The sequence below is a fragment of the Lichenostomus cassidix genome, unplaced genomic scaffold (assembly GCF_008360975.1).
Source record: "Lichenostomus cassidix isolate B80296 unplaced genomic scaffold, HeHo_3.0 HiC_scaffold_46, whole genome shotgun sequence".
Lineage (NCBI taxonomy): Eukaryota > Metazoa > Chordata > Aves > Passeriformes > Meliphagidae > Lichenostomus > Lichenostomus cassidix.
This window is the reverse complement of record NW_028147597.1, coordinates 3404643-3419778: the sequence shown is the minus strand read 5'-3', so window position 1 is coordinate 3419778 and position 15136 is coordinate 3404643. Positions and strand designations below refer to the sequence as shown.

The 15136-nt window shown below is 48.2% G+C and overlaps 2 protein-coding genes across 2 annotated transcripts in view; one reads left to right on the top strand and one right to left on the bottom strand.

The window, feature by feature from the left end:
- The window catches only part of LOC146421984 (olfactory receptor 14A16-like), a 468355-nt gene that overhangs the window by 154275 nt on the left and 298944 nt on the right, over nucleotides 1-15136 (top strand). The gene's annotated exons all lie outside the window — the stretch shown is intronic.
- On the bottom strand, nucleotides 10196-15023 carry LOC146421994 (coiled-coil domain-containing protein 81-like). The gene is made up of 6 exons (XM_085046879.1): nucleotides 15014-15023; nucleotides 14717-14781; nucleotides 14401-14554; nucleotides 13653-13903; nucleotides 12940-13029; nucleotides 10196-10306 (listed from the first exon to the last, which is right to left on the bottom strand). Exons 1-6 carry the CDS (start codon nucleotides 15021-15023, stop codon nucleotides 10196-10198), a joined length of 681 nt encoding a protein of 226 aa, XP_084903005.1.

Sequence of the window (15136 nt, the reverse complement as noted above, 5' to 3'; positions counted from 1 at the left end):
GGAGCTGAAAGCTGCAGGTGCAGCCTGGAGTGGAGGAAGCTGAGATTTGCACAAGGCTGCTCTGAGTCCCAGGGCTTGGATGAGGGAAATGGTGGGGTGGGGGTTAGGGACAGAGTCTGATTGATTGTCAGCCATAAAGGGTCTTCATTTCATGTCCATTCAGGCTGCATTAGGAGGTGCTAGCAATCAATACCAACTGGAGATTGCTGATATCAATCTATAAATAGGAAAAGAAAACTGAACAGGATAAAACACTTCTCTCTGCATTGTTTTCAATACAGTATATTCACTGCCAATAGACTTCTGAAACCTGTATAATTAACCACAAAACAATTGAAAACTGAAATTATTCCCAGGGGCTTGTCTTGTTAGGGTATTTTGAAATGTTAATGAGCCTTTGGCACTGAATTCCTAAAGTGAAGAGCTGAAGGCTGAAGAAGCCTCTGGAGAAAGAAAATTCAGCAGCAACCTCCAAGTTGCTGAGGATGTCAGCAGCCCCCACTGAGGCCATCCCTGCCAAGAGACCATGGGGGCAATGAGCAGCCAAGGAGAGCATCCCTGGGGCTGGGGAAGCAGAACTCAGAGGCACCAGCAGCTCCAGGTGGGAAATAGACTCTGCAATGTGGCTGTGAAAGCCCTGCCTGGGCTTGGCCAAGCAGGACAGCCAAGGCCTGACCCCCATGCCCTGGCAATGGGGATCGGTGGCCTCACAGGATGCTCGTGGCTCTCCCGGAGCAGTGGGATGTGGGCTGTGGGATGGTGAGGGCAGGAGAGCAGCAGGAGCCCTGCAAAGCTCTGTGGGCTGGGGGAGGAGGCCACAAGCCCTGGGGCTGCAAGGAACTGGTGTCTTCTCATGGGCCTCAGTGGCAGGGACAGCAGCCACAGCCAGGGTACACAAATGTCATTGCTGCTGGCAGGGGGTGGTCCCAGCCCCCCAAGGCCTTTGGTCACCCCACTGCAGCTCTCCTCCCCTGGCCTAGGCCTGTGCTGCTTCCCTTGCAGACTTTACCCACTGCCCCATTTCCCCACCTCCCTCTGACCCTGGGAGCTCCCAAAGCTTTCCTCATGTCCCTCTGTCCTCCCTTGTTGATGCTTCAGACAAAAAGCTGTGTTTGGCTGAGGAATGGCCAATTCCTGTGGGATTCCCAACTCCTGCCTTCTTCCCACACCCTGCTAAAGCTCCTGTGGCACCCAACCTGTCCCAGGCACAGCCTTGCTGGAATCTGCTCCTTCTCTCCATCTCCCAGCACTGAAATCCATGTCCCATCTGCAGCCCTGCAGAGCAGCCCAGCCCTGTCTGGCCCTGCAGCAGGAACTGGAGGCACTGGAGGTCAGGGACAGTGACTCTGGGTCTGGAATGCTCAGGAGATGCTCAGCTCAGGCAGCTCCTGCAGCCCCAGGGCCAGCCCTGCTGCCCAGGACAGCAGCAGAGAGTTGCCCCAGGGCTCCTCAGGCAGCTCCTGCAGCCCCAGGGACACAATCACAGAATCACAGGATTAACCAGGGTGGAAAAGACCTTTGAGACCATCAAGTCCAACCTGTGACCTTACACCACCTTGTCACTCAGACCATGGCACCGAGTGCCACATCCAATCTTTCCTTAACCAGCTCCAGGTGTCACTGAATCTGCAGGAAAAAAATACAAAAACTATCCAACAACATTTTAATGTTAGAGAGTCAAGGCATTACTTTATTATCTGGCCAGGATGTTGTTCTGACCAGGATGTACCACAGAAATCATCTCATCCGCACACAGCCTGGGTGTGCAGAGAGAATCATTCCAGGATACATAGCTTTTACTCGATTTCTCAGATATTTTATACAGTAAAAACACATAGGAAAGCATTGGGTCAGTGTTCATTGGTCTAAAGTTGAGCAAACCCCCAGTATTCAGTTTCTCATTGGATCTGAATCTCCTCACCTCTGATGCTAATTAGATTCTTCATTCAGTTTTTCTCATCAGTCCTTTTTCCAGGCCAGGATGTCTTCAGCCCTGCTGGAGGTGCTCTGGGGTAGCTGTTTGTGATATCCACCATGTCCTGTTGATAACCACAATGTCCCAGAGGATGTTCTGTTCATAGTCTTTATCTCTCTGGTTATCTCTGGGGTCACTCCCAATCTGTTGATATGCTGAGTCCACCAGACCTCATCTGGTAGAACAATGTCCTGAAAGAAACCTAAAATTCCTTTTCTCAGGGTAAAGACAAACAAAACCTTTGACTAAAGTTATACAAAATTTTTAACCTGATATGTATTCCAACAACACCAAAGAGCCCCTGGGCACACAGTGACATCAGCGACCAGCACAGGTGACAACTGCAGCAGAACAGATTGCTGCACAGGTCACTGAGGGGACAGGGTGACGTCATCAGAGTAATGTCTTCAGAGTGACATCAGTGACGTCACCATAGTGACATCAGTAGCGATCAGCGCAGGTGACAATAGCAGTGGAATGGATTGCTGTAGGTCACTGAGAGGGGACAGGGTGACATCAGAGTGGCATCGGGGTAGCATCAAGTGGCATCAAAATGGCACCAAAGTGGGGGCAAATGTTGGTAAAGTGACAAAAAATGGCACCAAATGGCATCAAAATGGCATCAAATGGCATTGAAGTGACACCAAATGGCAGCAAATGGCACTAAATGACACCACAGTGACACTAAATGGCACCAAAGTGGCACTAAATGTCACCAAATGGCAAAAAATTACACTAAAGTGACATTAAATGGCACTAAATGGCACAAAAGTGGCACAAAGTGACATTAAGTGGCACTAAATGGCACCAAATGGCTCTAAATGGCATTAAAGTGACTCTAGATGGCACCAGATGGAGCCAAAGTGACATCAAATGACACTAAATGGTGTCAAAGTGGCGTTAAATGGCACTAAAAGGGACCAAAGTGACACCAAATGGCACCTGAGTGACACCAAATGGCACTGCAGTGACACTGAATGGTCTCTGGGCACACAGTGACATCACCGACCAGCACAGGTGACAATGACTGCAGAACGGATTGCTGCAGGTCAGTGAGGAGACAGCAGGTGACATCAAAACGGGGCAAAAATGGGGAAAAATGGCATTGAAATGACAAAAAACTGCATTAAAGTGACAAAAAATGGGACTAAAGTGACACTAAATGGCACCAAGTGACACAAAGTGGCATTAAATTGCACCAAAGTGGCACTAAATTGCACTAAAGGGCAGCAAAGTGGCAAAAAATGGCACTAAATGGCACCAAATGGCACCAAATGGGACCAAAGTGACACTGAATGGCATTGAAATGGCACTAAATGGCATTAAATGACACTAAATGGCATTAAAGTGAGACTAGATGGCACCAAATGGCACTAAATGGCATTAAAGTGACACTAGATGGCACCAGATGGCGCCAAAGTAACACTAAATGGCACCAAAGTGACAAAAAAGGCATTAAATGGCACCAGAGTGGCACTAAATGTCACTAAAAGTCACTCAAGTGACACTAAATGGCATCAAATGACACCAAAGTGCCACTAAATGGCAACAAAAAGTCAAAAATGGCACCAAAGTGGCACTAAAGGGACATCAAGTGGCACCAAAGTGACAAAAAGTGGAACCAAGTGACATCAAATGGCACTAAATGGCATCAAGTGGCACTAAAGGGACACTAAATGACACCAAATGGCACCAAATTGTCACCAAATGCCACTGGAAGTCACCAAATGGCATCAAATTGTCACCAAATGGCTCCAAAGTTCCATCAAAGTGACACCAAAGTGTCCCCAACACCCCCAATGTCCCCAAATGTCCCCTTTCCCCAAAAAACTCCCCAATTTCCAAATTTCCAATTTTCCCATTTTCCCCAATTTTCCCAATTTTCCCCATTTTCCCAAATTTTCCTTTTATCCCAATTTCCCCCAAATTTTCCCCAATTTTCCTCCATTTTCCCCCCATTTATTTCCCATTTCCCCCAAAAATTCCCCAAATTTTCCTCCTTTTTCCCCATTCTATTTGCATTTTTCCCCATTTCCCCCAAATTTTCCCCAAATTTTCCCCAAAATTCCCCAAAATTTTGCCCCAAAATTCCCCAAATGTCTCTCCAATTTTCTGCACTTCCCCCAAATTTTCCCCAAAAAAATCCCCCAAATTTCCCCAAAAAAATCCCCCAAATTTCCCCAATTTTTCTCAGAATTTTCCTTCAAAATTCCCCCAAACTTTCCCAATTTTTTCCAAAGTTTTCTCCCAAACTTCCCAAAAATTTCCTTCCAAATTCCCCAAAATTTCCCAAAATTTCCCCCAAACTTCCCTAAAATTTCCCCCAAACTTCCTTGAAATTTCCCAAATTTTCCCAAAATTTCCCAGAATTTTCTTTTAAAAATCCCCAAACTTTCCCCATCTTTCCCCAAATTGTCACCCAAACCTCCCCAAAATTTCCCAAAATTTCCCCCAAATTTCCCCAATTTCCCTCAAAGTTCACCCCAATTTTCCCAAAAATTTCTCCCCATATTTCCCCTCAAATTTCCCCCACATTTCCCCAAATTTTCTCTAATTTTCCCCCAAATTTCACTAAAATGTCCCCAATTTCTCCCAAGCTTTCTCCCAAATTTCCCCAAAATTTCCTCAATTTCCCTCAAATTTTCCCAAAATTTTCACCCAACATTTCTCCCCACACTTCCCCAAAATTTCTCCAAAATTTCCCCAAAATTTCCCAATTTCCCCCTTATTTTTCTCAAATTTCTCCCCAAACTTCCCCAAAATTCCCCAATTTCTCTCAAATTTTCCCAAAATTTTTCTCTGAATTTCCCCCTCAATTTCCCCAATTTTCCCCATTTTTTCCCCAAAATTTTCTCCCAAACTTCCACAACATTTTCCCCCAATTCCCCAAAATTTCCCCAATTTTCCCAAAATTTCCCCCAAACTTCCCTGAAATCTCCCCAAAATTTCCCCCAAAATTTCCCCAAAATTTTTCCCCAATTTCCCTCAAATTTTCCCATTTCCCTCCAAACTTCCCCCATTTTCCCCAAAAAAAATCCCCCATTCTCCCCCTATGTCCCCCAAATTTTTCCCCAAACTCCCCCAATATTTCCCCCAATTTTCCCAAAATTTTCCCCCAAACTTCCCCAAAATTTTCCCCAAACTTCCTCAAATTTTCCCAAAATTTCCCCCAAAATTTCCCAGAATTTTCTTTAAAAAAATCCCCAAACATTCCCCAATTTTTCCCACAATTTTCTCCCAAACTTCCCAAAATTTCCCCAAACTAACCCAAACTTTCCCCAGTTCCCCCAATTTTCCCCCAAACTTCCCCAAAATTTTCCCAATTTCTCTCAAACTAACCCAAAATTTCCCCAAATCCCCCAATTTTACCCCCAAAATTTCCCCAAAATTCCCCAAAATTTTCCCAAAATTTCCCAAAATTTCCCCAAATTTCCCCATTTCCCTCCCAATTTCCCCCAAATTTCTCCCCAAACTTCCCCAAAATTTCTCCCATTTTTTCCCAAATTTCTCCCCAAACTTCCCCAAATTTCCCCAATTTCCCCCAAAATTTTCCCCTCAAACTTCCCCAAAATCTCCCCAAAATTTCTGCCACTTCTCCCCATTTTTTCCCAAAACTTCCCCCAAATTTTCCCATTTCACTGCCAAAATTTCCCCCAATTTTATCCCAAATTTCCCCCAATGTCCCTAATGTCCCCAAATCCCCCAATGTGTCCCCAATGTCCCATTAATGTCCCCAACATCCCCAATGTCCCCAGTGTCCCCAATGTCCCTGTGATCAATCCATGTCATCATGTTGGCTTTTCGCAAAGATCCCAATGGATACTCTGTGTATTGTTTGAATTCTTTTCTTACAGAGGTAGCCTGGCTGGGAAAAGTTGCTGTGCAATGATGACTAAGGTCTTTCTTTCTAGTACCAGCTGAGTTTAATAGCAGTAAAATAGCTGTTCTGGTTGGATTCGAATGCTTGAAGTGTCTGCTTGAACTGGATCCCATCCCCCGGCCGGACCCTGCCTCTGACACTGCAACTATCAGCTCCTGGCGCTGCAGGAACCACAATCTGGGAGTGAGAACAGATCAGTGACAGACGACTGCGCATGCTGCCAGGAGGCGGATCAGTTCCCAGAACGTGCAAAAGAGTTTGGAGAGAAATAGGAATATGTGTAACTGTTTATGAATATGCATTAGGCTGAAGGGTATGGAAAGGGTGTCTCTGTCCATTCCAGGGGTGCTTTTCTGGCTGAATGCCAAAGCACCCAGCGCTGACCTTTTGCTTTTATCTGTCCCCTATTGTCTTTTATTAAACCTTTTTAATCCTAACAGGAGAATGGACCTGGTTTTTCACAAATCCCCAGTGTCACTGTGATTTTAATCTCACCTGCCTTGCACAGGATCATTGCTAATGTCTCTCCCTGACATTTCTCTCTCCTCTGCCCTTCTTGTCACTGTCTGTCACCCACACCAGGAGAGCAGCCCTGGCTGGGGAGCATCTCTCCTGTCAGTCACAAGGGGTTCTGCAGGCACAAGTGCCATTGTCCTCTAGCAGATGGCATCGTTACCTTTACAGAGCACAGAGCACATTTAGGAAATTTAAATATACTCAGAAGTTCATACACCTGCTTGTTTCCACTCTGTGAACCTCCTATGCAGGTTTTTTTGCAGCCAAGAGAGACAGAAATGTTCTTCCTCCCAGCTGTCCTAGCAGGAGAGAGCAGACAAGAAGGGCCTTGACCTTCCCTGGAGGAAGGGGAATGAGATGATCACAACTCATCAGTGCTGTTCCCATTGTGTGAATGACACATGAGACCAAGGTGACCCTGTGACACTGTGGGGCCTCCTGGTGCCCAGAGGGCACTGTGACACTGTGGGGTCACATGGAGCCAAGGGGCAATTGTGACACTGCAGGACCTCACAGAACCAACAGAACCTTGTGACACTGCAGGGCCTCATGGGACAAAGGGGATCATGTGGCACTGCAGACTCTTGGTGCCCAAGGGCCATTGTGACACTGCAGGGCCATGTTGGACCAAGTGTCCATTGTAGCAATGGGGGCCTCATGGTGCCCAGGGGGCTCAGTGACACTGTGGGGCCTCATGGTGCCCAGGGGGCTCAGTGACACTGTGGGGCCTCAAGGTGCCCAGGGGGCTCAGTGACACTGTGGGACCTCATGGTGCCCAGGGGGCTCAGTGACACTGTGGGACCTCATGGTGCCCAGGGGGCTCAGTGACACTGTGGGGCCTCATGGAGCCAAGTGGACACTGTGACACTGCAGGGCCTCATCATCATCAGTCTCTGCAGTGGGATGTGGATTGCTGAAATGCAGTAGCCTGTGAAATCCACAAGTCTCTCCTGTTTCTTCATGCTGATGTCTGTGAATGACTCATCAGTCGCTGCTGTGATCCTGTATTCCTCTGCTTCCCTCCATGCAGGTACCACCTGGGACACAGAGCTGTTCAACAGGGACTTAGTCGGGACTGAGGAGTTCCTTAGACATTTATTACTATTACATACAATGGATCAGAAAACCTGGGAATGCAGCCAGCTCTTGTGTGATGGTGGAGTAGAGAAAGGCAATTCCTCAGGAATTCTGTGCTCTGGCAGCACTCAGCTGATGAAGATATTTCAGAGATTGTCCAAGAGGAATTTGAGTAACCCAAGGGAGCTAAAACCTCCTGCTGTGCTGTGATCAGCACCAGAGAACCCCTTCCAGGAAACAGCTCCATCCCATCCAGTACCAAAGATCTCCAGCCAGAGAAAAGCAAGGGAGGAGGTTTGGACCCAGCATGACATTTAAATGCAGACACACCTACTTCACACACAAAAGAAAGTTTCTTTCAAAATGGCTGTCCTGAAGAGAGAAGCCAGTCCCAGCCAGGCTCAGGAGAAGCACAGCTTTATTGTTGGTTGAGAGCACAGTAGTGCAGTGAGCTCAGCTTCACAAGTTCTGTGTTTAGAGCACTTTTCTTTTTCCTTTGTAACACTTGCATTTCTTTATTACACTGGCTTGGCCACTCCTCAGCCAGCCTGTTGATCTGTCACATCTGATGTAAGAAGGAGTTCAGACAGGACTGAGGGGTTTTATGGTACCCTAAAAACCATAAGGTGCTCCTAAGTGATTTTGCTGTCAGTTAATAACAGATCTTTTAAAGTGTTGCTAACTTAGAAAACAAATCCTGACATCTTTGTCTTCCCAAAAGACAGATGAGGAAGGACAGCTCAGGTGTAAAGCAGTGTAGGTCTTAAGACTGGATGATGTTACAACTTCCTGTGCAGCACCCAAGCGCCCTGGATTTCTTTCAGAAGTAGTTCTCACTAAATATATAACAAAACATCAGCCTACATGACATCCTGCCCCCAAATGAATAAATATAAATATTAATAATGCAAAATGTCCCCTCCAATAATTAAGAAAACCTTACGCGTACATAGTAAGGGCGTCCATGGGTCATGTCACCCAAATTTATATTTGACAAGGGCTAGGGGGACATGTCTGCATCCTTTGAAAATGGAACCTTGTAGGTTCCCCAATTCCTGATGGATGGCTCTGCACTTGGAAAACTAACACACGCACTTTGAATGATTTGTATGGCTTTGTAATAAAATCAGAATTTGCATGCAGTGAGCGATTCTCGTTCCACACACTACATTGCACCACGACTTTCCATGTCAAACCCTGCAGGGCAGGGACAGCTCTTGTGGCACAATCCCTACTGGCCAAGGACACAGTGCTGGGAAGGTCTTTCATGCCAAGGCTTTGCTCCAGCAAAGGAAAGCTCCTGGCTCAGAGTCACCTTTCCTGCTCAGCCAGACCCCCTGAGTTCTCCAGGAGCAGAAGAGAATTCCAGCATTCCCACAGGCTGTGTGACATCATAGCATGTACTGTGACATCACAGAGCACCTGTATGACATCACAGAGCACCTGTGTGACATCACAGAGCACCTGTATGACATCACAGAGCACCTGTGTGACATCACAGAGCAGGCTGTTACATCACAGGGCAGATGAATGGCATCACAGAGTGGGCTGTGAGGTCATAGGAAAACTGTGTGACATCACAGAGCAGACTCTGACATCATAGAGGCAGGCTATATAAAATCACTGGGGAGCTGTGTGACATCACAGGGGGGGGCTGTGTTAGGTCACTGCATAGGTTAATGTCTTGGTTCAAAAACAGATGTGTGCCCAGGAAGGTGGGAACCTTTCTGGAGTGGAAAGGTAACGCCCTCCCTCCAAATTATCTTTTTGTGGAAAGATATCTCCTATGGAAAAGGAACAACGGTTATTCACGAGCAAATATGTACATATATGTAACAGAACAGAACAGAACAGAACAGCAACAACCGAGCAATGCAGGAGTTTCCCACCCGTCAGGCCTCACTTTCCCCTTTGGTGCAGTTCTGGCCAAGCCCGGCAGGGGGCGCTGCAGTGACTCTCGCGGCCGGCAGGGGGCGCTGCAGTGACTCTCGCGGCCAGCAGGGGGCGCTGCGGTCCCGGGGCAGGACCTTCCCAGGCGGTGATGGCACAGAAAGTGACACGGCGGGGACAGCCCTGGCCCCAGGCAGCACCGCCCGCGCTGGCTCCGGGCTCCGGGCGGCAGGGGAGCAGGGAGGAGCAGGCAGGCTTTGGTGGCAGAGCTGAAAACCCCAGGGCAGCAATACCCGGGGCAGCCACACTCACTCTGTCACCCATGTGGCTGCTCCTCGATGGAAGGGGAAGGGGAAGGGGAAGGGGAAGGGGAAGGGAAAGGGGAAGGGGAAGGGGAAGGGGAAGGGGAAGGGGAAGGGGAAGGGGAAGGGGAAGGGGAAGGGGAAGGGGCAGCCCCACTCCCACAGGGTCCCTCCTGACCTCACACCTCTGGCAATATCCCCCTGAGCCACAGAAGGTCCGGGGGCAGCAGTGACAATTCCTGGCACAAACAGCCATGAGATACCCCGATCACCATGAACCACCCCCCAAGAGAGGGTTGGGGCTGATGGGATTTGGTGTTGGATCCGTTGGGATTTTGGATTGGATCCAATTGGATTTGGACTTGGATCCACTGGGATTTGGGGTTGGATCTGACGGGATTTGGGGCAAAAAGGACAAATTCTGGGTGAAAACCACTAAGATCCTAACAGATCACAAGGGAAGGAAGCTCCTCCCAGTCATTCCTCAACTGCCCTGAACCAGAGGCATTTACTGATTGCTCCTGGAAATTCCTGGAGATTCCCAGAAATTCTGAGCTACTCCAGAGGTGCTTCAAGCATCAGACAGAAGTTCTGGTTGTTTTTCCTCATTGTCTTTGGCCTCATGGGGCTGGGCAGGGCTCCTCGGGATCGAGATCCTCGGGAATGCTGGAATCAGAGCTGGACACTGACAGCACAGTGATCACCGGTATTTGGAAGCTACAGGGATCCCGAGGATGGATTCACTTGGATTTCTTCTTCTGTGCCTCTTCCCTCTCTCCTCCACCTCCTCCTCCAGCACACTGAGTTTTGGCTGTACGCATCCAGCGCTGTCTCCCAGAGCGACCCTGGTGCTGTCCGGCCTTTGGAACCTCGGCATGATCCCTGGATGGATCCAATGGGAAAGGTCATCCTGAGCTGGGGGACACCGGATTGTCCCCAAGCTTTCAGTCTCACCTGTCCGGGGACTTTTCCAACTTCTTCTTCTGCTCAGTTTCTGACTTTTCTGACTTTTCCTGCTTTTCCTTCGTCCCTCCGGATTCTGACTTTTCCAACTTCTGCTTTATCCCCAAGTCAGTTTCCAACTTTCCTGATTTCTCCTTCCTCCCCAGTTCAGTTTCTGACTTGTTTTTCCCCAGTTCAGTTTCTGACTTTGCCAACTTTCCTTTTCTCCCCAGTTCAGCTTCCGATTTTCCCAATTTTTCCTTCCTCCCCAATTCTGATTCTGACTTTCCCAGCTTTTCTTTTCTCCTCTCTTCAGCTTCAGCCTTTCCCAATTTTTCCTTCCTCACCAGTTCTGATTCTGACTTTCCCAGCTTTTCTTTTCTCCCCAGTTCAGTTTCCAACTTTCCCAATTGTTCCTTCCTCCCCAATTCAGTTTCCAACTTTCCCAGCTTTTCTTTTCTCCCCAGTTCAGTTTCTGACTTTCCCAATTTTTCCTTCCTCCCCTGTTTAGTTTCTGACTTCTTTTTCCCCAGTTCGGCTTCTGACTTTCCTGACTTTTTCTCCTTCTTCCCCAGTTCAGTTTCCAACTTCCTCTCTTTCCCCTTCTTCCTCTGGGTTTTCTGGTTTTCTGGAGTCTCTTCCTCAGGTTGTTCCTCTGCTCCTGATATCCCAAAAGCTGCCTCTGGAACCAGGAAGGAGAAGCCAAGTTGGAGGTGACATCACTTGTCCCATTTCTTCCCTTTATTTCCACATTTCTTCCCCTTTCCCCCCGCCGCCTGTTTCACTGGTCTTTCCCCATTTCTTTGCTTTTTCCCTAATTTCTTTGCCCTTTCACTCTCATTCCTCCTTTGCCCATCCCTCATTTTTTTCTATTTTCATTTTTCCTTGATTTTTCTCCAATTTCTTTCCTTCCTCCCGTCTCTTTGCTTTATTATGCCCAAAATTTCCCATTTTCCTCATTTTTGCTATTTTCCCTTTTCTTTGATTTTCCACAATTTCTTTCCTTTCCCTCCACTTTTCTTTATTAACCCAATTAATTTCCATTCTCCCTATTTTTTTCTATTTCCCCCTTTCCTTGACTCCCCCTTTTTTTTTGCTTTATTATCCCAAAAATTCCCATTTCACCCATTTTTTGCTATTTTCTCTTTTTTCTTGCTTTTCCCCCTATTTCTTTCCCCCCATTCCTTTACTGTATTATGCCAATTAATTCCCATTTTCTCAAAAATTTTTTTTGCTATTTCATCTTTTTTTTTTTCCTTTTTCTCCATTTCTTTGCATTTCCCCCATTTTTTAAAATTTTACCTTTTCCATCTCTCCCAATTTTCCTGCCTTTCCCATCTTTCCTGATCTGTGGCCCCAATTCCTGCCTGGGCTGTGGGATCTCCTTGGGGAGGTTCTGGAGGCTCTGGAGCAGCAGCGCCCTTGGAAGTGGTGCCTGGACCATTTCCCTCTGGAACCTGGGGAGGGAACACCAGATCACCCCAGAATCACCCTGGAATCACCATGGTTTTCCCCAAATCCATGACATCTCCCTCTCGATTCACCACATTTCCCTTAATCCACCTTGTTTTTTCCCAAATCCACCATAGTTTTCCCTAAATCCACCACAGTCTTCCCTAAATCCACCACATTTCCCCAAATCGACCTTGTTTTCTTCCCTAAAATCGACCACATTTTCCCAAATACATGTTGTTTTCTCCTTAATCCATCCCATTTCTCAGAAATCTACCATAGTTTTCCCCAAATCCACCCCATTTTTCCCAAATTCACCATTGTCCCCAAAGTCCACTTGGTTTTTCTCCCCAAATCTACCAAATTTTTCACAAATCCCCCAAGTTTTCCCCAAATCAATGATGCTTTTCCCAAATCCACCATAGTTCTCCCCCAAATCCACCTTGCTTTTCCCCAAAGCCACCATGTTTTTCCCAAATTCCCCATTATCCCCAAATCCATCATGTTTTCCCCAAATCCACCTTGTTTTTCTCTAAATCCAACACATTTTCCTTAATATACTTTGTTTTTCCCCAAATCCACCATTTTCCCCAAATCCACCATGATTTTCCCAAATCCATCTTTTTTTTCACAAATCCCCTTTTCCCCCAAATCCACCCCATTTGCCCAAACCCACCACATTTCCCCCAATCCCCTGTTTTCTCCCAGATCCACTGTATCTTCCCCAAATCTACTATTTTGCCCAAATCCATCATATTTTCCCAAAATCCACCATCCCCCAGACCCATCCAGTGCAGGATTCCAGCCCCCTAAATCCATGGAATCCTGGAGCGGGTTGGGTCAGACCCTGTTCCGGTCCCACCCCGGTGTCCCCCCATTCCCAGAGCCCCAGGATCACCCCAGACACACTCAGGGAAGATGATGACAGAGCCAGACGAGGTCAGGGCAGCCACAGGGACCTCCCGGGGCACCACCATGTCCAGGAGCTCTGGGATCTGCAGTGGAGGAGAACAGGGATGGGACCTTCTCCATGGATTGGACCTTCTCCATGGGGATGAGGAACTCAGCATTAGAAGGCCCCAGAGATGGTGGGATCATCATGCATGAGGAACTCAGCATTGGAGGAGCCCCAAGATGGCTGGAGTTTCCTACCATGGATGAGGGCCTCAGCGATGGAAGACCCCAAAGATGAGAAACCCAATGTTGGAGGAGCCCAAAGAGGATCCCAAAGATGGTGGGACCTCCTTAACATGGATGAGGGAATGTTGGAGGAGCCCAAAGATGGTGGAACATGACCAAGGGACTCGAGGACCCCAAAGATGATGGGACCCCCTCGATTTGGATGAGGAACCCAACATCAAAGGAGTCCAAAGATGGTGGGATCTTCTCCCCATGGATGAGGAACTCAGTGCTTCAGAAGCCCAAAGAGGACCTCAAGGATGTTGGGACTTTCTCCGTGTGGATGAGGAGGTGGTGAAGCATTGCAAAAATGGTGGAATTTCCTCAACATGGCCAAGAGACTTGAGGACCTCAAAGATGGTGGGATCTTCTCCCCATGGATGAGGGAATTTTGAAGGACCACCCCACTCCCCTCCCCACATCCCCTCAAGCCTCTCACCTTGAACACTCCCTTCTGCAGGTTCTTCTTCCCAGTCACTGCCTCCAAAAAGCTGTGGTAGAACCTCATTTGGACCTTGTGCCGCTCCACCAGCAGGACTCTGATGTCCCTCAGGGTCAGGGCCACATCCTCACCTGTCCCCAAGCACCGTGACAGGAGGGACATGGTGGTCTGGAGGGCACCCTCCACCCTGCGCCGGGGCAGCCCCAGCGCTATTGCCACTGCAAATGTCTGGAGGGGATCCAGGTTCCCTGGAAGGACATGCAAAATGCTGGGTTGGGGTGTCTTGGAGGGCGTTTGGGGTTTTCTCATAGGGTTTTTGGAGTTTCTCAAGGTTTTATGGGGTCTTGTTGTGGTTTTTGGGGTCTTCTTGGGGGTTTTGGGAGGCTCCTTGTGATTTTATGGGATTTTCTCATGCTTTTATGGAGTCTTCTCATGGGTTTTGAGACCTCTCATGGTTTTTTGGAGTCTTCTCAGGGTGTTTGGGGGTCTTCTTCTGGTTTTATGAGGCGTCCTTGTGAATTTTGGGATCTCCTCATGGGTTTTTGGGGTCTCCCTGTGGGGTTTTTTTTTATCTTTTAATATATTTTTTGCTTTCTCATGAGGGGTCTCCTCATGTTTTATTTTGGGATTACTCATGATTTTTTGGTTTCTCCTCACACCTTTCAACCTCAAACTCTCCATTTCCCACCCCATTCCTCAACCCTCCCCCTCCAGCCGTGTCCATCCCAAAATCCTCCCCTCTCACCAGGCAGGAATTCCCGGTCATCCATCAAATTGTGCCCCTGGACAAAATTCCTGGCTGGGCAAAAAATCGGCCTCTGCGTTGTCACCTCCATGTCCCCAACCCGTGCCTGCCAGGGCACCACAGCCAGGGCACCGAGGGTCGGGATCCGCACCCCCTGCAACTGCAGCTTTTGGGGTTTGGGGATCTGCAGCCCCTGCAAGTGGAATTTTGGGATTTTGGGATCTGCACCCCCTTGAAGCAGAATTTTGGGATTTTGGGATGAGCCAGAGGTGGCCTTGACCCCCGGGAGGGGACATGGGGGCAAGTCCAAGGTGACCTTTCTCTGCAGCAGGAGCTGGTCCAGGACAAAGTCAGCAACTGCATCCCAAATTTCCTTGAGCTCTGGGAATTAAGGGAAACTGAGTCAGGATTTTGACTGATCCCGACATTCACGGGGGTCCAGGGGGTGCCAGTACCTTCAGGGGTGGTGGCTAAGGCCACCTCTGTCCAACCCTAGAGTTTGACCTTGGTCCTCCTGGCAGTGGGATGGCGGAAGCTCATTCTGCACTCCTTCAGGATTTGGGATTGGGATGTGGAATCAGGATGTGGAGTCTGGGATGTCCCACCACCAGACTGGCTCCCATTGTGTCCCCAGGACACTCTGTGACACCACTGGTGGTACCAGTGGTGGAACTGTGACCTCAATGGGACCTATGTGATGTCACGGTGACAGGCTGGGGACAGAGTGGCTGGACAG

What these genes read in the sequence shown, in the direction of transcription:
- LOC146421994 (XM_085046879.1), bottom strand. An exon ending in TGCAGAAGGGAGTGTTCAAG is followed by an intron (nt 13,030 to 13,652) that starts GTGAGAGGCTTG and finishes CCTCCACTGCAG; the next exon opens with ATCCCAGAGCTCCTGGACAT. An exon ending in TCATCATCTTCCCTGAGTGT is followed by an intron (nt 10,307 to 12,939) that starts GTCTGGGGTGAT and finishes CTCTGATTCCAG; the next exon opens with CATTCCCGAGGATCTCGATC.